The 21536-nt window shown below is 38.3% G+C and overlaps 1 protein-coding gene across 1 annotated transcript in view; it reads left to right on the top strand.

Annotated features, from left to right (window-relative positions):
- The window catches only part of DOCK3 (dedicator of cytokinesis 3), a 183891-nt gene that overhangs the window by 26981 nt on the left and 135374 nt on the right, over nt 1-21536 (top strand). The window contains exons 4-6 of the mRNA XM_030458632.1: nt 3016-3056; nt 5924-5979; nt 6618-6714. Coding sequence (XP_030314492.1) covers nt 3016-3056; nt 5924-5979; nt 6618-6714 — 194 coding nt within the window. The remainder of the gene's footprint in view (nt 1-3015; nt 3057-5923; nt 5980-6617; nt 6715-21536) is intronic.

The following is a 21536-nucleotide window of genomic DNA, read 5'->3' as shown; positions in this document are numbered from 1 at the left end:
GGTTTAGTTCATTTTAGTGAATATGTAATATAATGCAGATGTTCTTTTTAAAATATGTTTTTTAAAAAGGCATTGAACCTTTTCTTATGGGTTTTCCTTTGAGATAAGAAATGAGGTTTTGATGTGGTGTTCACTATAAGCAAATAAGGCAGATTCTGGTGAGCTCTTCCCTCCACTGTACCTTGCTGGCATAGGGTCAGAGAAAGGTTAAAACAGGGAAGGGCAATTCTAAAAATATTACAGCACACTGAAAAAAAAAGAGAAAAGAAAGAAAAGCTAAGATCTGGAGAGCACAGTTTCTAAGATTGAAGGGAAATGCACTGCTTTTCGAATCCATAAAAGTACCTACGAAAGAGAATTCAACAAAATGTTTTCTGTGTCTTCCAAAAGAAACACAAGATTCATAGATTCAATGACAACAAAGAATGTTGAGGTGATGAAGTGCACGTGTGTTGTCTGAGCCACTAAAATATCTTGTCCAGTGACGTTTTGCTCTCTCTGTTTGACACAAATATTCAGGATTTTCAAGTACTACATAAAAATGCTGCTGTTACATTCAGTGATACTGCCCTGTGATGATCAGTGGAAGAGGTTTCTTATAAAAAGATGCCTGTGAAGCACCATCACTTTCAAACTGATCTGTGTGGAGTAGCAGAAACAGACTGGTTCCTTGAAATACTGTGCAGAAATGCATTGGAATTTAGGTTTCACAGGAGTTGTATGGCTTGTTTTCCACAGGCAAGGAGAGCTGTGTTATTCACTCCTGATGACAAACTGTTGGACACTGTTAAAATCAGTATAAACATCTGCAAGTAGAAGTTTAGAGATGTTGCTTGGATGAGCAAGATCCTTTCTCATGGGTTCTTCCACCCCTGTGCTTTACACTGTGTGAACACATCCCACTTAAGCTTTTGAAGGTTTGGTTTGGGTTTAAAAACAGGGAACTCAGAAATAAGGTAGTTTTTTGGAAATGTATTTCAACCCCTACCTTGCACATCTAAGACATCAATAGGCACCTGCTCAATTGGGTTTTGTTATAACTCTTACAATTGTGCTTATAAACAACTTTTTTTCATGTTTACCGAGTTCTCTGATCTGTTTGATTTAATGCTTAAAATGTATGTTTATTTCTGATGTACACAGTCCATGAATATAAAATTCAGCATCATGCTGCTTTTAATATTGGTAGCAATGAATCACAGGATAAATGTATTTCTTTTTTTCTGTGACCTTGAAAATATGTATCATCTGTTACTTAAAAGCAGGTGTTGCAGGCACAGTTGTTTGGAGCTTTAGAAATTACTCATTTTAATGATCTCTGTTGTTGGTGCATATGTGTATATTGATATGATTGCCATAAAGTCTGATCAACTAAGAAATAAATAGAGAACAAAATCTTAGTTTTCAATATAAGCAATAGTTTTGTGAGGAAAGAAACCTATGTTATGTCCTATTGTTATTACAAATGTGTATAATAAAGAAGATGGATTTTAATTTTTTCCATACAAATTCCATTTGCAAATATCCTGAATTCATCAATTATTGTATTTTCTATTCAGATTTCTCTAAAAAAACCAAACCACCACCAACAAAAAACCCCGTTGAGATATTCAGGCTGTCTTTGAAATAAAATTAAGGCCTTCTTCCCCACTACTGAGCCTCTAAATGAGAATCCTGTCATAATTCAAATATAAACTCCTTTTTTCTGAGAGAGACAAGAATACACATTTACTTGTTGTCTTTTTCCCTACTCAGCACAACAAATTACTGAGAAGTTTTCCTGGTGCTCTTTTAAAATGCTGTAGATACTAAATTATGTCCTTTGTATGAAAAACAAATAAAAATAGGGGGAGGACTTTGCTGGAAAAATCAGAGGAATTTCTATGGAAAGTTGATTTAGGTTATATGAAACTGTTGGGCTTTTTGGCAAGTTTGGATTGCTGCCTGTCTGAATGCTGCACAAGGTAGGAGAGTGACAAGTGCACAGCTGGACTTGATCTTTGGGTTCTGGCTGGGCCTGGACCACTGATCCCACAACCTCCTGATGTCCAGGGTGGTCAGGCCTCCTCCACAGGGCTTCCACCTGGGCAGCCTTCATGGCCCATGCTCCTGGGGAGTCTGCCATGCTCACAGCTTAAGATTTAGGTTATGATCTGGGCCCAAAGCATTAGTCTTGGACATGAAAAGAGCAGAATTTTTTTAAGAAGCATACAAGGTAGTTTGGTGAGTCCTGTGGAGCAGCTCAGCTGCTGTGGTGACTGCTGTGTGCTCCTTTTCCAGTGCTGAACTGGATGGTGGTTTTAGCAATTTTTATCCTGATGAATCTTGCCTGGACTGACACTACTCTCACCTGTGTAAAATAGATGTAATTGGGTTCTTCTGTTTAACTGGCAGCTTTGACTTTTAATCTTGATTTATGGTCCTTTCTAGGACTGTTAGCTGGTGAGGGAATCCAAGAATAATAATTGGGTTTGTGAAATTAGATCCTAAAGTCTGTTCTCTGGTCTCACAGGTATACGTAAGACTAGGTGTGTGCAAAGGACTTTTCTTAGTTTAAGCAATACCAGAAATGTGTGATAATGGCTTTTCCTATCTGTAAAGGGACAAGATTTTGTAGTCAGGAGAATTTTTTAAGATAAACACTAATAAACACACAACTTGTGCATCAGCATGTAAGAAAAGTGCTCAGTACAGATTCTTGCCTGAGTCCTGAATTCATCTGTGCCACAGTGGCTGGTGATTGTGAGTAGAGTGAGGAAGTAAACCAAGCTGCTTTCATTCCTGGTAGGAATAAACAGGAGGATTCCAGGTTCTTAATTGATTTTCATCATACCAGAGCAATAAAATGAAAAAAACAAAAAAAAAAAAAAAAAAAAAAAACTTGAAAAAATTGGCCTGTGTGAAGCTGTTTTTTTGAGGTGTTATCAGTGACTACATAGTTTCCAGTCAGTTTGTTTCCATGTAAACAAGAAACCTGTGCCACAAATTAATACAAATTGTTTTATCTGTTTTTAGGCTGGTACAGAGGTGTTTCCATTAAGAAACCAAATGTAAAGGTAAGTGTGAATACATTTTTTAATCTAGTGGGTCATTATATCTACTTTGCTGTTGTAAGTGTATAAACCTTTAGTTTGCCTTATTCTTAAGGTTTTTACTTTAACTTTTTCCCTGTGAGAGGGTTGTATTTGCATTCTAAATGGAGAGAACAATACTGAGTCCCCCAGAGGACTGGAAACCTTTCAGATGTATAACATGTAACCTTTGACATTTATAAATATCTCATGCAATGTGATTGTCTCTGCCCTGCTCCCATGAGAAAAGTGAAGATGTGTGATCTTGCACTGCTTAATTCAGGTTTTTTAAATGCCACACTAAATACTTTGCATTATTAATCTAAGACAACTTTGAAAAAAAGTCTGATGACAAAGGATATTTTAAGTTTGGTTTTTTTTTAGATTTTTATGGTTTAACTACTGCATTTGGTCATTTTCCAGTCATAACCCTTTTTTGTTCCTGGAGAACTTTTTTGAGTGTTCTGATATAAACTTTTTGTAAGTGCATGTATATTTTTTGAAATGTACATGCCCAAACATGTAAATAGCTGCTTCTCTGTAAGCATCACTTCATTGTATTTTGGCTTTAGTATAGCTTGTATTTAAAAAGAGAAGAGTAGCAGATTCATCATGTTTACCTGTATTATGGAATATAATATTTCCTGTATTAGGTTTTCATGATTATAATGTGCTCTTAGTGGAGAAGCCTACATGCACTGTGTGTGTTCCTACATCTTCTGCTTGTGTTTATGTTCACTTTTTCACAGACAGCCCTTCAAACCTTCCTTGGTTTCGCAGGTAACCAGCACAGGGCCACAGAAATAAACATCAATTCGAGATCATAGAATCATAGAATCATAGAATCATAGAATTGGCTGGGTTGGAAGGGACCTCAGAGATCATCGAGTCCAACCCTTGAACCACCGTTGCGGTTGCTAGACCATGGCACTGAGTGCCACATCCAGTCTTTTTTAAATATCTCCAGGGACAGAGAATCCACTACTTCCCTGGGCAGCCCATTCCAATGACGGATCACTCTCTCCGTAAAGAAATTCTTTCTAATATCTAACCTAAACTTCCCCTGGCACAACTTAAGTCCATGCCCTCTTGTCTTGTTGAAAGTTGTTTGGTAAAAGAGCCCAACCCCCACCTGGCTACACCCTCCTTTCAGGTAGTTGTAGAGAGTGATGAGGTCTCCCCTGAGCCGCCTCTTCTTTAGGCTGAACAACCCCAGTTCTCTCAGCCTCTCCTCGTAGGGTCTATGCTCGAGTCCCTTCACCAGCCTGGTTGCCCTCCTTTGGACCTGCTCCAGAACCTCGATATCCTTCCTGAACTGGGGGGCCCAGAACTGGACACAGTACTCAAGGTGTGGCCTCACGAGATGTACCAAACTGAAAGTGAAATTCCATTTCTTCCTTTTCCACATTTTCATGTGGCTGAAAGCATGCACCTCTAGCTTTTTTTTCCTTGATGAATCCATTCCTTTTAATATTTTTTACTTCTGCAGTTTCAGTCTTACCTCTGAACAGGAAGGAATTTTTCTTAGCATGAATTACTTAGGATTCATTCCAACTGCAAGACACCCCCTGAAAGTTTTTCTTCCTAAATGGTGCTGTTTGAATGCTCTAAAATGGAATCACCTTTCTATAAGGGACTGTGAGCTGGTTTTTAACCTCAAGATAACCAGATCCTGTATTCCCCACTGATGTACAGCCTTACCATTCTTACAGACTGACTGGATTTGCTCAGAGGATTCAGGACAATGTGTTTTACAGAAGTAATGGAATGTTATGAGAAGTTTGGTTTAAATTGCCTCCTTTTGGTTTAAACTTGCCTCTCTTTTCCTTGTCTCATCACACAAGAACACAAAGGCCCAGGCAAAGTTAGAACCCAGCTGTCATGGGAACAGCAAAAGGCAAATAACTGGGGCTATCCCAGCTGTGGGTTTAAACAGCAAGGATGGCTCCAGGTTATGCAAATAACAGAATACTTTTTTCCTTAGTGAAAGACTGGTGTGGGAGTGAGAGACAAATCTGGTCATCTTTTTTGTTTTGGTTTTTTGAGACCTCTGATCTCATTGTCTAATGAAATGTATTGTTTAAAAAACCTGTGCCTGGTCTGGAAGCATCCTGATGCTCTGCTGCAAACTGCCTCAGAGCTACTCAGGCTGTCCTGGTTTGTGTCTGTCCAGTGAAGGTTCCTGGTAGTTACTGTTGTTACTTGTTCCTTTCTGCTAACTGCAAGCTGTTTTCTGAGCTCTTCCTACTTTTTTTTTTTTTTTTTTCCCTGCTTGTAGTCACCTGTCAGGAGATTTATTGGACTCTCAAAGTCTTTGCAGTGGGAAAATGATTGGCTAAACTTAAGTATTTTCTTTTCAATCAATTTTATGCCTTCCAAAGCAGCTGTTTATTGTTAGGGTGACACATTTTCATTTCATCCTAGTTGATTTACCCATGATTTTAATACCAGAGCACATTTCCCATGCAACAATGTTTCTAAACACTGCAGGAGATTTTGGGAATGAATCTTTGTATGGAAATTTTATACAGTAGACTTGCAAAACTTCCTCATTAAGAAACTGATCTTTTGCAGGGTAGTGGTTTGATTGTGTCCTGTCCTTTCCCAAGATCAATTAAAATCACAGTGTCACAGAGTGTTAGGGGTTGGAAGGGACCTCGTGAGATCATCGAGTCCAACCCCAAATGACCAATTGTGACTAATTTGAATGTTGACTTTTGACTGTGGTGCCTTCTTTGACACAACGTTAGGAGGTATTCTAATAAGTATGTCAGAATTCTTTTATTGTGGCTTAGGATATAAATGCTAAAACCTGCAAATGTGTTCTTCTTACATACTTTTTTCTCTTACAGGGGATTTTTCCTGCAAACTATATACACTTGAAAAAGGCAATTGTCAGTAATAGAGGGTGAGTAATTTCCCTTCTCTTTAAGATGATGGAGTGTTTCTCATCTAGATGGGAATCTAAGAAATAATTCTAAAAATGTAAAGTATTTTTTGTTCATTGTATCTTTTGTTGTGCATTAGAGTTTGAAAATTAAATGCAATCCTGCAGGGCATTGGGGTTCTTTTGGGTTTTAATATAGCAAGAATTAATTCTGTTGGTTACTCCTGTTCACTTTGCTCATATTGTAATTCCAGAGGTATCATCTGAAACACACACATTTTGAAGAACTATATGTTTTATTTCAGCTTATTTCTCACTAGCAAAATTCTAAATGTTCCTCTTTGTTATGGAGGCACTGGCATGCAGACAGCCCTTCTTGTTTGTCAACAGATACCAGAAACATACCTGACAAGGCTGCTGTGTTACTGTGAACTTTTCAGCCTTCCACAGCTCGAGCCAAAGAATGACAGCTGATGGGTCTCAGGAATTCTTCCAGTGTTAAAACAGACAAAATGTTGCTCTAAGGAGATTTTTCCTTTAAACTGAACAAATTCAGAAAAATTCAAGTTCTAGCATTTTACAAATTGATGTTGACATTTATTTCTTTTTCTACCTTTTCCAGGGTACCTTTCATAATTTTTCCCCTTCTTCTTGTATAGGCAATATGAAACAGTTGTTCCCCTTGAAGATTCTGTGGTGACTGAAGTCACAGCAACACTGCAGGAATGGTCTGTGCTCTGGAAACAGCTGTATGTGGTAAGAATAATGCTCTTCTCATTTCTCAAATATCTTGGAAGATATGTTGCCTGCATTTCAGACCCTTAGGAAAAAAAATCAATCTATGTGAGAGTTGTTAGATTAATTACATTTAGTGGAAGGCTTGCTGACTGCAGAATCACTGCTCCTGTGAGATGCACATGAGCTATGTTGGAAATCTCAGCAGTTTAGAAATTCTGCCTTATGTCTGAAAGCTGCATTGTTTTAAAAACTCCAATTTTAAAGTGTTCTTAAATATGTAAGAAACAGTATTTATCTTTAGTAGCACAAAATGGAAGACTACTTGAAGTCCTATCAAAGACCTCAAAGAATTTTTCAGCACAGTCTGTGAGTATTTCTTCTAGCATCTAGAGTTTGAAGGAACTATAAGGTCTTCTTGAATGACTTTCCTTTCTATATTAAAAATAAAGGCTCAGGAGAAGTGTGTTAAGTTCTATACTTGCCTATTTCATACAGTTTCCAGTTGCTGCCACATAATGTCATCTACCTCTGATTTCATCTTTGCTCTTCTCTTACTTGTTTAGTGGCCAGATCTCATGGAACAGCAAATAGAAAGCATGCAGATTTGAAAGTGTTCTTTTCCTGTTTTCTTTTTTCTCCTTTTACCTTTTTAGCTCAGTAATTACAGGCCATACGTGTAGGTTCAGGATCAAGAACTGCAGGTGGTACAAGCACAGATTTCCTTTTTTCCCTTACTTAAGAGAAAAACCTTTACACGGCTGCAGCAGCTTTCTTTCCTTATTTAAACCTGAAGTGACAACAGTCAGGTATCTATGAAAGTAGACTGAAAAAGGTCCAATTAAATGAGTGTAGTGTATCTGTAGTATAACCAGCCATTCCACACCCTCTTCAAAAACAATCAAGTCTATTAAAAATTTGTTTTACTTTCATTGTTTCTGCTTCCTCTATGAGATTTTTCTTGGAAAGCAGCATCCAGTCTGACTGGGGGAGAGAGCATGACACTTTTTTACAGCAGTCTTACACCTCTTTTTTCCATTTCAAATACTGATCTCTCTGGTCTATGTGAATAAAGTGATCTTTTTCTTCTTCCTGAAAGATTTTCTCTCTCCCCAGTGTCAGATGAAAAAGGCAACAGTAATACTGACAATGGTATTGAATTGGAGAAAGGGGAAGCATTTTACCTACAAATGAGTTATGTTTCCTTTCTACTAAGCTGTTTCTTTTTTATTGTTAAAACTGGTTCCTTGAGGGGAGGGAGAGAGAAAGCTCCAGCTATAAACTTTCCCTTAGTGATTTTCTTTCTGGGACTGCTTTCTATTCTAGCTCATTATACTTATTATAATACTATGTTGAGGATTTCTTCAGTAATTATTAAAAACATGCAAACACAAAACCACCCCCAAACTCACCCCTTCTCCCCACCCTCTCCAAAAATAAACACCCAAAACCTCCACAAACAAACAAAACCAAGTTTTTTTGAGAACAATTGTTTCATTTGGAAAAGACCTCTTGAGATCATCTGGCTCAGTTGCTTTCTGAAATAGGGTCAGCCATGAGACACTGTTAACTGCATCTGGTCAGGTTTTGAGTTTCTAGTGCTGGGAAACTTGAAAACTTCCCTCAACAAAGCTGTCAGTGTTTGACCTTTTTCAGTTTTGCTTTATGTTGAAGATGTACCATAGTTGTTCTGATGTGAGAGAGCAATCTGTGCCATTTTTTGGTGATTAAAAGAAATTTGTCCCATTTAAAAAGTCCAAATCTGAAGCCTGGGGAAGTATATGGAGGTGAGCAAATGGATGTGGCAGAGCTGGGACTAGGATACTTGGACTATCATTTGAGACACAGGGTTTGTTTCAATTAAAAATTCCAATATATTTCTGTAGTAATATTGTTGAGATACATTGTAAGGTTTGTATTTGCCTTCCAGTTAAACAATAGGAACTGGCATGCAATACCCAGAAAGTCTGGAGTGATTAAAACACTGCCTGGAGAGGGTTGCTATATTGTTCCAAGATAAAATAGCTCATCTAAAATAGAATTGGAAGGAGGAGGAAAACAGTGAGGCAAAATGAAGCACAACTCTGAGAGGCAATTGTAGAAAATGAGTTCGTGTAAAATATTGGCAATCTTCCTTGGTTCCCTCTGACCAGAGAGTCCATGCTATTACTAGGAAGAAACTGCATGAAAAAGCTTGAATATGATTGAGTTATAAGAACCGTGCAGTAATATTAGTTTGTAGGTCTGTGAAATACATATTGGAAAGGTTGGTCTGAGTTCACTATGCTACACAGGGCCCTGATAATTCTGTAATTTTTGCTATTGAGGTGAAAGCCAGGTGATAATCTTTGTAGAGCTGGAATCTGAGACTGGAGAAAAAGGCATTTGTGTGCAGTGAATTCTTAAAGAAGGGCTGTACCTAAAATAATTTTTAAATAAGTATATATGGCATTTGCTTTACTATAATACATTATGGGCTGAGTAATTGGATTCTGGTATTGTAGCCCTTTAAATGCTAACAAAAGTAAGATCTTTGAGAATGAAGGAGGTTTCACTCAAATGGGAAAGGGATACAAATAAGGTTACAGAAGCAATCAATTTATTAAGGATTTTCATTATATAGGGTATTTTCTGTTGTTGTAATATAACCCTATTTAGAAACTCTTATCTAAAAATCACTTTCTTTGTTATTGAATGATAAGTAATAGAATTTTTCTAGTCCTGGGAGAGAAAAGAACCCTTTTTTTCTCCTATACGAAGATGTTTATTTGGATTTTCCTACCTCCACTGTCATTGTATGAAAACCTTGAGAGGGAATTCACAGGAACTGAGTTTTTAAAATCTGTTCTACTTGCCAAATATGTGTGTGTGTGTGTGTGTGTGTGTGTGTGTGTAGACACAAATGTGTATATATTGTCACGAGGAGAATAATCTTGTGTTATTGTTCTGCCTAGCTCATACAGTCCCTATTGTTGTTTAAATTAGTTTGGAGAAGATACCAGTTTTGTGTTGTGGGAAAGCCAAGACATTTGCAGGAAGGTTCTGCTGATTCTTTCTCAGTATTACAACTGCTTATAGCAAAAGATGTCAGTGATTCCCTTCCTCAATATTCTACTTTATATAGGGTGGAAGAGGAAAGAACAGTAAGATAGTTACTGGTGCCATTATGGGAAGCTGAGCTTGTTCAACTCCAGAGAGACATGGAAGAGAGCAGATAAGCAAGAACAAACCCTGGAGAGTTATGTAGGCAACAGAAGTGAATAAAGACACAAAATGACATTTGTCATGGTGAAAAGCATGTGTGTGGCTCTTGTGCAGTTGCCTGGACTAGTGCCTGACTTCCACTGATACAGAAAAATAATACCAATAAGGTATATAACTTTGTCTCTTATTCTGTATATGTTGATAAGATTTGTTATTTTTATACTACTTCTAAGTAAAGAATCTGCAAGTTCTCTGTGAGCTTTAGTTAATTAGGTCAAACAAGACTCCTGTGAGTTGTTAAGTCAGCTGAAGAGATGGCTGAACTCACAGTTGGAGCACAGTAGCTATTTCAACAGTAAAAAAATTCCTTGGAGTTTAAGATATGATATGAGAACTATTTCTGTTGAAATTGCATATGACTGCAGAGACACCAAACATAATTGCACAATTTAGAATTTGGTCAGATCAATAAAGGTAATTTGCTACTGTTATGCAGAAGGGGAGCAGGGGGAAGAGCCTGGAGTGACTTCTCCTTTTGTTTTAGGAGTAAGACCTGAGGACTTTGGGAATAGATGGGAGTTTTGCCAGTTAATTCTGAAACTCTATTCTGGCTCCTTTTAGATTTTCTGAGGAATCTCTCAAGTGAAAGAGAGATGGTAAAAGGTGCAATTGACTCTGGATGTTTCAGAGTGTCTCTGAAATCGAAATTTTAGTTCAAAGCTCACTTAAAAACAATGCCATTCACTGAATCACTATGTGTGTATGTACTGCTATGTAGTATACTCTTGTATTGGGGTATATAATGGGACATTTTTACTCAGTGAAATGCCTTTTGCTTCTGAGTGACTGAAGATTACAATGCTGATGCATTTTCTAAAATACATAGAGAGAAAAAAAAGTGTGGGTTGATCTATAATAGACATGGTACATCTGAGGTCTGCTTCAGAAGGTCTCCCTTAAGAAGGGAAAAGAGTTCTGTGTAAGAAAACTCCTGGAAAAAGGATGCATTTGTACTGAGACATATATACAACGATGGTATTGTACATATATGTGGAGCTCTTTCATTTTGTCTGGGTCGTTTCCAAGGTTACCTGCAAATAGGAAAGTCTTTTAGGGTGATTGTTAAGGCATTGTGAAAGAGACAGCTAAAAAGAATCTTAACCCTGTCTGGCCCCAGTCTGCACTAACAGAGAGACTCAAAGTTATGACTTTATTATATCTAGTCCTATATTCTAATGTTTGGCAGTATTATCCATATTTTTATATCTCTGTATATGGTTGATGTGAAGGATGGACTTTCATGGAGTGGCCAACAACTCGGATATGAACGGGAGGCATCTGACAGTCTTGTTAAGTCCTGCACAGGAAGGGAAGCCAAGAGTAAATATTTCCACTTTCAGTAGCATTTAGTTCTCCAGTTTCTCTAAGGGAACAGTGCACTGGGAAAACATCTGATTGCTTAGCAACCTAATCAGAGGCTTTTAGCAGATTTGTCATTTGATTACTGGAAGATACTTGAACATTTTCCTTGATTGGGTTGTGAAGGGTATGTGCAGAATGATTTGGAGAATGCAGAATGATGAACACTTCAGTGTTGTATCCATATGTTGGATATTTTTATAGTTTGGTGTGTTCAGTCACAGAAGGGGGAGTTGGGGATGATTAGACAACAGCCCAGGTTGAAGGGACCTCAGAAGATCACCTAGTCTAACCTTTCCTGGGAAGAGGAGCCTGGATGGGATTATCCAGCCAAATTCCTCTTGGAAACATCCAGTGATGGCAACTTGGCCATGTCCCCATGGAGGTTATTCCAGTGAATGTTCCAACTGAAAAACATTTCTTCCTTATGCTGAAATAAAACCTCTCCTAGTGCAATTCACACCCGTTGCCCCTTGCTGTCTCCACGTGGCTCTCAGTGAACAGAGAATCTCTGTTCTCTTTGTAGCTGCCCTCTAACTACCAGGATACTCTGATGAGGGCCCCTTGAGCATCCTTCTCCAAAGAGAAAAGACCAATGTCTTGTTGACTTCCCTTGCAGGGCAGGTTATGCAGCCCTTTGATCATCTTCATGGTACTTCTTTGGACCCTCTCTAGTCTGTCTGCATCTTTCTTGAATTTTGGGAATCAGAATAAAGACCACGATATGGAAATGTCAGTGTGTGTTTTACTTCCACTCATTACCTTAGGCAATTAAAAAGTTTCTGTACCCACAATTGTAGGGTTTTACACTCCCTAGATATGTTGTCTTTGGGAAGCTGAGAAAAGGTATTTCTCATACTTTGTTAAACTGAGACTTGAATTTACATAAATTTATTGGCTATGGTTTCTTAGAGGTTGTTAGTGGATGCCCTGACCTCTACATTTCTTCTTTGGTGAAACAGTCCTAATTCAGAAAATATATTTATTAGGTCACTGCCATTAAATGCAGTCAGTTTTAGTACATCTCCCCATTAGCACCAACTTGCTGAAGTTCACTTAAGTGCTTCATATTTTAAGATTATAAAGGATTCCAATAATTATTATTTTTCCCTTCCATATTTTAAGAGATTTAATGCAACTGATCTCTCAGAGTGGCTTCTGGAGGTCTGAGAAATTTACAAGTAGGCATAAATTTTTAGGAGAGCAAAATGAAATTACTTTGCAAGAAGTTCTTATAGCACTGAAGTCTGAAAAAATTACTGGTTTTGAAAGCTACTTTCCTTTGAAGACCCCAGAGCTTATGTCTAGTTAAATGGATTTAAAGAACAGTATAACAAGAAGCAATAAATGCAATGTTGTACCTTTCATTTACTTGTACATACATGATCTTCATTATATCATTTAAGATTTAGTTCTTACATATTTTCAAACATAGAAACAAAAGGTTGATTACAAAACAGAAAATACAAGCTATTAATCAGGCTGTATGGGAGGAATATATGTTTTGAGTTACCATGGAGATGGATAGATTTTCATATATATATTTTTATGAAAAGATAGAATTCAATATAAGTCACCTTCTGGTGTCCTTGGCAAGTCCTACTGTCACCAACTGAGTGTAGGGTGTTCTTAGAATTTCTTGCTTTGTAGGAAAATGCTATTTAGACATTAATACAGGAGATCATAACATGCTATTTTAGTTTGGTAAATAGAAGAGAAAAGCAACCTTCTTGATACTGAAATATGTAGCAAATTGAGGGGGGGACTTGGAAGTTGGTTGTTTTTGGGAATATTTTTGGATATTTTATATGTTAGCTAGTTTATAGTTATCAAAGAGCTCTTTTCTTTTGGATGAATATCCAGTCTACTGCTTGCTGAAAGCAATGTTACTGTGTACATGTAAAATACATGTGCAATATTAAAAGATGAGCATTGAAAAGATGAATATTGAATGCTGGTTGAACAGTAGCTCTCTGCAGGCAACCAGTGAGGAAACCCAATGGAATTTACCCCAGGGAAGCTGATGGCTGACTAGCAGATGCTTTCAAAGTATTCCTTTAGTACCATAAACGTCCTGAGCACTGAATTACATTAGATTAGGGAGGAAAAGGTTTTAATCCAAAAATCCAAACAGGAGTTTGAGGGTTTCTTCCACTGTAACTGGAGAGACTCACCTGGGCTGTTCCCAACAGGATGTTATGACAGAGTGGCATTTGAAGTTGAGGCAAATGGCTGTGTGGTTTGGTTATAATCTTCCAATAATGTATTTTGTTAATAACATGGCAACTCATTTTGGGTTTTGTCTGTTTTCCAAGAACAGAAATCAGGGAAGAGGGGAAAAAAGGAATAGGGGGGAAACTGGCATTCTGGCCTTTTGGAGTTGGTGAGCAAGGTTGTATGTATGTATAGAGCTTAGAAGGAAAAAGACTGATCACCCTGAGTGAGTATTCATTGGAACTGAAAAGACAGGGTGTTGGGTTTCATTTTATAGGAGGCAGATACTTCCTTTTTTAAAAATAGCAAAGCAAAGAACATCTGTCCTTTTGGCAGCCTATATTGCACTGTTGTCCATGTGGTATCAAGAAGTGTCCTTCAGTCTTCCCCTGATTTTGTTTCTTTCTGTTTCTGTAACTAATATACAAGAGTTATTAATTGTTGTGATTTTAATATCAGCATATAACATGGTTATTTTTACTTTCTAAGAGGGGAGTGGGTAACAAAGTGTCAAGGGCAGGAGGGGTAGAAAATTGGGGTTATGAAAATCAATGTATGCACAATGTATGTAAAAGCCTTGTGGCTGGAGCAAGAGAGCAGAGTAGCTGCAGCAGTGAACAGCCAGCACTTGGCCTGCCAAACTGAATTATCCTCTGCATTGTTGCATTTGGCTGGGCAGGAGGCAATGGTTGATTATTGTGTCATTCTAAACAAGCAGGAATAAAAATGAATTTTAATTTAAAAGCTCAGTGGTAAGTCTGGCTAACAGAGAGATAGTTAATTTTACATAAGGTATTAAGGTAAAATTAAACATTTAACACCATGATCCAAGATCTATTTCTTTTCTCCTATTTCAACTTCCAGCCATGTGACTGTGGATATACTGTAGTGATAACTGGTAAATCAAAACTGTTCAAAAGTTACAAAGTCAAGCATTCAAGTACCAGGGAAATGTCTGTGCTCTCAGGCATATCTTGAAGTCTGCTGAGTCTGACAGTAGCCACTGTTAAATTTATACCTCTTTGTAACAGTGGCTCCTTCTTAAAGGGGATATCAAATGCTGAAGGTACATGAACACTGCTCAGCCAAATCCTGCATCTCCCATGTGTGTGGCTGCAAGGGGATTCTGTGGCTGTTGCACAGCAAGGGTGGACCTGCAAGAAATTTAGGAACCCCTGTTCCTAGGGGTGAAGTGGAAAGTAACACCTATGGGCCAAAGAAATTATATTGCTTTTTAACAATAGTATTTGAAATCCACTGTTTTACTGAAAGTAGTATCCTCAGCAATTAGGGTTGCATGCATGTGTGACTTACAACTATATTAGTTATTTCTTTCCACTGTGTTTTGCTGAGTTGTGTGAGAATTTCAGAATTCCATAGTATCATAGAATCATAGAAGGTTGGTTGGAAAAGACCTCTAAGGTCATCAGGTCTGTTGACCCAACACAACCATGGCAACTAAAACATATCCCAAAGTTCCACATCTGCACATTTTTAAACACCTGTAGGGATGGTGAGTCTACCATTTCCCTGGGCAAGCCTGTTCCAGTGCCTGACACCTTTCAGTGAAGCTTTCCTCAGCTGAAAGAACTCTATAAATTCAAAAGGTCCTGAGTCCCAAGTCCTTTATATGGAGTTTGTGGGTTTTCTCTCATTTTACAGAAGGAGGGGGGGGAAAAAAAAAAAAGCATGATTTCAGAAACCTTTATGTAGCAGGGGAAATAGTGATATCTTTTATGTTCTTAGCTATTGAAGTATTAAGTATTTGATCAAAATTAAATTGGAGTTGATGGAGCAAATTTCAGTTTATTCTTTCAGATGTGTCCTGGGAGGTGATGGGGAATTGGGGAATGCTTGTAGTCTCTGCTCTGTGGTCTCTGCAAGAGCAGGCATTCAGAAATTAAGCTGAGATTGGATCCTTTCAGAAGGAAGGGGAGGCTGTTATTTAATATCTCTCTGGACTTTTCAAGCTGATGCAAGCTGGCACTGCTGCTGAAAGAGAAATAAAAGTTTGTCTCCCTTCTCTCCCCTCCTGCCCGTGACCATTCCCACCCCAGCCCTCCTGACAGCAGTGAGTTTGTGGACTGAGGAGCTGCTCTCCAGAGCTGATTAGGGGGAGCTTGAGCTTTTCTTCTGTTTAATCTAGTTGCTAATGCCTTTTGAGAACTGTTACATTGATGTTATCAGAGATTCAGGTTTGTAATTATAGCATGTAGTCTTTCTTTGGTTTAAGAATAATATCTGCAGGTTTCTTCTATGAATTAGCTTAAGCTCAGTTTATGGGGCACACGTGCATCTACTGTCAGTGTTTTCTAATACAACAGTGAAAAGTATTAGTAGTGACTCTAAGTGCTGTTGCTCCTCCACACCTTCTAGTACTTCCAGCATTCAATATTTTCTTCTGTGTCAGGGTAGGCCAGCAAGGGGTTGAAAGCAGTAATTTTATTTGGGGAATCCATCTGTAACTTCCTCCTTAATTTTTGCTGATAGCCTCAGAACCTGAAGTAATAGTTAATAAAGTCTTTTTGTTCTATCTACAACCTGACAATCTTGGCTGTCTTGCAGAGTGTAAGCACCGAGTTAAAAGGAGTGAGGTAATAACATTTTTGGTCTCAGGATTTTTGTTTTGACCTGAATTGCTCAAGTTTAACTTGGAGTGCACAGGGCCAGTTACCTTCCACAGTGAGATGAATTTCTGCAGCTTCTCTGCATATACAACTTCTGCCTAGCAAGTGTCTAGTGATTCTAAGTGGTTTTAATAACATTATCAGATGGAGTTATTTTCCTATTTGAGGAAAGTTTGTGCTTGGAAACCTGCTCAGCTAGGCTTTAATAAAGTAATGTAGCATAGAATACTGGCTCATAATACTAAAAGAAAGTGGTTATTTTTTTCTGAAAACTGAAAACAGCACCAGAGATTTCTATTTCATGCTGTTTTCTGTGTTTATTAATGAAAATGAAGGTGTAAAGAAATAGGTGTATGGCAGATTTTCATGACTGTGTTCAAAGGGTTAAAGGAGCTTTTGTGTGTGTTTGGTAGTTTTGTTTTGCAACAACCGAATAACTTGAAGAGTATTTATGGATATTACTATCATCTTCATTTCATTTAAATGTATGTGGTGACAGAAACTGTTGATCCTAGAAGTTACTGGTATATGTGCTGGATCCGTAGGCAGATTTGGAGCATTTTTAATATTTTAAAAGTACACTTTTTTTTTCCCTAAAAAAAAAAAAACCAACTATAATGTTACTTTTAATCGAGAGATGTTATGTTACGTTGTGTCCCTTTTTAGAGGACATCAAAGCCTGTCAGCTTTCCCCTGCTCACCTCTGCAATGTGGCAGATGAGTTCTGAATTGGCACCACCGTGCTCTGAAGACCAGCTCAAAGTTTATCAGAATTCATGTGCATTAATCAATGGACCTCAGATGTAAAACCAAACCACCCACCCACCCTAAACACTGGGAGACTGCTTTGTACTTTCATACAGGGAGCTCAGCTACCCCATTTCTTCTAATATTTCTGCCATCATTTGTCCCCTTTTGCCTCATTCTTTTTTCAGGGCTCCAGTCTGAGTTTCTCATTAACTCTTCATCTCCCATTCCCTGGTTCCTTCTTCTTTCTTCTGTTTCCTGAATTTTATTGGTACTGAATTTTTATTGGGTACTTTGCTAAATTACTTTTTTCTTTTTTTTAATTGTTACTCTAACTGTGATGAAAGGGAACAAGTAGAGGAAATGCTGACTCCATGTTTCCTGCAATTAACAAGTTGTCTGACAACAATTTAGCTAACAAAAACCTGATCTATAATTTAGTTATTACTTAGAGGTACTGAAGATGATGCGGATATCCTCTTGCCTTTCAGAAGGGGAAAATATTATGAGCAGTCCAGTGCTAAGAAGGGAGAAGCCAAAGATAAGTTGTCTCAGTTTTTGTCTGGCCCTTGTGTCAGATATGTAAACAGAATGGCAGCTTGGTTTAGGAGAACTCCCAGCATCACTGACACGTTCAGGATCAGGAGGATGGTTCTAATGAGCCCGTTAGGCTCACTGTTGGATTTTGGTGTCACACTCTGAAGTAGCTGCTGAGTTTGCTGTCTCAGCTCTGACAATAATTGCAGGCATGTCAGCTCTCACTGTAATGCTGTTATTTGTCATCATGTAAATCTACATTAGAAACACATCTAAATGCACATATTCTATTTATGTGATTCTGTTACCATCAGAGTTGTCTACAAATAACGTGATTGTGATTTGATATTTCTATTGAAACCAGTGGCATTGCTGTGTTAGATAAAGCACAGAATAGTAGTATTGAAATAGTTGCAGGAATAGGAAAGACAGATATTAGGCACATCCCTTCTTTGAAAAAATTTCTCTTGTGTGAAACAATCTGAAATAAATCTTTCCTAGTTGTCAGTTTTATTTATCCTAGAAAGTTCGTGCCCTGTTTTGAGGTGAAAAATTTAATATTTTACCTCTTCATTCCTTTACCATCTTTAGTGGGTTGTTTTAGTTTTTAGGTTGGTGTTTTTTGGGGGTTTGTTTGGTAGATGAATCTGGGAAGTACATAACTGGGTAGCTCGCAGGCATCACTAAAAAAAAAAAAGCCAGGATTTTCTTACACATGGACAATAACCTTAAACATTTATATGTTGTGTGTGGCTTCCTGGTGCCAATAGCTGTACTATCTCAGCATATTGTTGCCAGGTGATGCTAAATTTGATACTGTTGGTTTTCGGTTTATCTATATATCTATCTATCTATATTTATATATATATATATAACTTTTACCAGTACTTAACTCAGTCCAAACAGAAGAGATGCAACATAGGGCAGTGGAAGAAATATTGAAAGGAAAGGGGCTTGTCTAGAGCCCCTTATATATATATATATAGATGATATATATATCTATAGTTTTGGGTTGTTTTTTTTTTTTATTAGAAGAAATAAAGAATCCTCTTATGAATCATCTTTTGCTAGAGGTCTTCAAGTTGGCCTGGCCAGGGCCTTCTGGCCTTTTTAACACTCTAGGCAAGCCCCTTTCCTTTCATTATTTCTTCCACTGCCCTGTGTTGCATCTTTTCTGTTTGGACTGAGTTAGGTACTGGTAAAAGTTAATTTTCTTGGAAGGAAGTGGCAGTATAGAAAGAAGAAATGTGATTTTATTGCTTCTGCCATAGGAAGGGCTGCAGTGTGATTGCATCCATATTGTGAAGCAGAAGGTGATTTAGACAGGAATGACTCTGAGCAGCCAGGCTTCAGTACACTGCTTATTGCACTTGTGCATAGAGCAGGGTCAGTGTGGCTGTGCTGTGGGAGGCAGGGAACTCTCTGGCTGAATGCTAACGAGCTTTAATTCTGTTGCTGTTTTTCTGGCAGATTAGGTTCTTGATGGGGCTCCCGTACAAGTGCATGGAAAGGACACAATAGGTTCAGACAATGACCACTTGCTTTCTTAGCAGCAGGTATTCCTGGTGGATTAAACTGGCTGAGCTGCCACGTGTTGTACTTCAATGTAATAAATGACTGGTTAGCAATAAAAAGAGGTTGATACTGTTGGTAATAGTCCAATAGCAGGGGTGTATTGCTTTGGTTATTGCAAACTCTTTGGTTGTGAAACTTGCTTGTTGTCTCCATAACAGAGTTTTGTCTTAAAATTAGACAGAACCAGGCAAAGGATCTTTTTATGGCTTACAGGGAGTTTAAGTGCTGTGTCTTATGCTTTACAAGCACAGAATATCCTGTCAATTGGAAAGAACTTCTGGAGGTTTTCAGTACAAACTCCTCAAACCCATTAGAATGGGTTGCTGAGGATCTTGTTCCATTGAGTTTCGGATATTTGTGAAGATGCCACAACCTCTCAGGGCAAAAACCTGTTCTAATTTTTGAAACAGCCATAAAGAAAAGAATTCTTTCCTTTGCCTGGTTTAAATTTCCACTGTTGCCTTTATTCCTGTTCTGGTGCACCTTTGAGAAGAATTTGGATCCATCTTTTCTAAATGTTCCCATCTAGCAGTTGTACATGTCAAATAAGTATTCCAGATGTCTCATGACTAGTGAATAGAAGGGCAGAATTGCCTCCCTTAACCTGCAGGCTACGTTCTTGCTAAAGCAGCCTGGTGTGTGGCTGCTCTCTGCTGCAAGTTCAGCACTGCTGGCTCATGTTCAACGTCACCAGATTTGTCAGCGTCATCAGGATCACCAGGTTGTCTTCCAAAAGGCTGCTGCCTGCCCTTGTTGCATAAAGTTATTCTATCCCAGGGGAGGGGGGCTCTGTATTTTCCTTGGAAGAAATTTGCAAGGTTCTTGTTCTGTTTTTCCAGCATGTTGAGGAAGCTCCCCTGAATAACAACCTCCCCAGTATGGTGATGGCTCCCCCGAGCTTCCTATCAACTGCAGAGTCTCTTGAGACTGCAACATGCAGATGGTTAATTAAGATGTTGGTACATTGAGGGGTGCCACTAGGAACCAGCCACAAATTGTCATCAACAACATCACCAGACTGTTGAAGATCACCTCCTGAGCTTGGCAGTCCAGCCAACTTCTCACCCAACTTACAGTTCATTTGGCCAGTCTATATCTCAACAGCCTGGCTTGTAGCATGTGTCCTCCAGGAGATCTCCAGGCTGTCCCAGACCAATTGTCTTTTCTGACTTCAAATCTTAAAACTTCATAGTGAAGTCTCCCTGTTTTCTAGCCCTTGCCTTCTCTTAGGAATTGTCAAGCACGTCAGAGATAGAAACCATGCATAGCCATAGATCTGAATATGGGTTGTGTTGATAAGTAGGACTTCTGCAGGCATTAAATAACTCTCCCTTGACACTATGAATAAAGAAATGAACAGTGCAGGATTAAATTTTAGCAGTTACTAAATGATTTTAAAACAGATGGATCGAAGCAGTGGAAAAGAAGAATTCTTATTCAGGTGTATTACTTGTAACAGGACCTGCAGGGATCAGTTATTTAATCTTCTCATAACAGGAATCAGAAAAAATCAGTGCATTCTCATGAAATTTGCTGATGATGCAGATGTAGAAAGTTAAATAATGGTTAGTTCAGAAATGGCACAGTTTCTGTCAGATACTTGGCTTATTTAAACAGCATCTATTCTAACACATCCAAATACAGAAAGGGTCTACAGATGGTGTTTGTGTCCTGAGGTGCAGTGACACTTAACATGATGAAGCATTATTATGGATTATCAATTGAACATGAGCCTTGTGCTTGATTTTTATAGCTAAGAGGATAGAAGTCCTGCCTTTGTAGGCAGGGGGGCATCCCGGGGGGCAGAGGAGGAGACTAATTGAAAATCTTTCTGTAGACTGAATGAAGTGAGTGTTGAGCAATTGCTGCTGCTTCTGCAGTGTCCTCTTCAGAATAGATGTGTGGAAGTATTCAGAGATGATCTGCAGTATGTGATTCTTGCAAGGCAAGGAGTGATAGGAGGGGGGACTTAAAATGGGAGGGGAGGGTATAAAATAGATCTTAGGGTTACCTGTCTTTTCCTGAGGTCAGAAGAGATAACTGGCCTGGAGTAGCCAGGGTGCATCTCCTGCAGAACATGTGCTCTATCTGTCCAACTACTTTATGACAAGTTTATTTCTAACTCTGGCATGTTCAGCACATGTTTGTTCTGTCTGTTAGAAAAGAAGTCTGTAACACTGGATACTTTGCAATCTCTCAAGATGTTCAATACTTTGTGGCCCATGCAGTCACAAACTTTTTCTGAAACCTGTGCTCATCCTCCTTATCTGTTGTTATTTCTTGTTCTACTTGCCATGGACAAGAACAGATTATTCCATTTCTATTTCCTGCAAGTTTTTGACATAAATTGATTTCCTAATTCTTGTAATTTCTAGACTAAAGGGGCCAAACAGTGAAACCCAATCTTTAAAATATATTGTGTCTCCTGGATATTGTCATTATTGCTTTAAGAATGATGTGTTAATTCACATCTTCTCAATGTATAAAAGCTAAAAGTAGAGAAGTAAATATATAAAAGTG

This window comes from Calypte anna, chromosome 12, assembly GCF_003957555.1.
Source record: "Calypte anna isolate BGI_N300 chromosome 12, bCalAnn1_v1.p, whole genome shotgun sequence".
Taxonomy (NCBI): Eukaryota; Metazoa; Chordata; class Aves; order Apodiformes; family Trochilidae; genus Calypte; species Calypte anna.
Note: the sequence above shows the minus strand (reverse complement) of the source record. Positions and strands in the feature narration are given on the sequence as shown.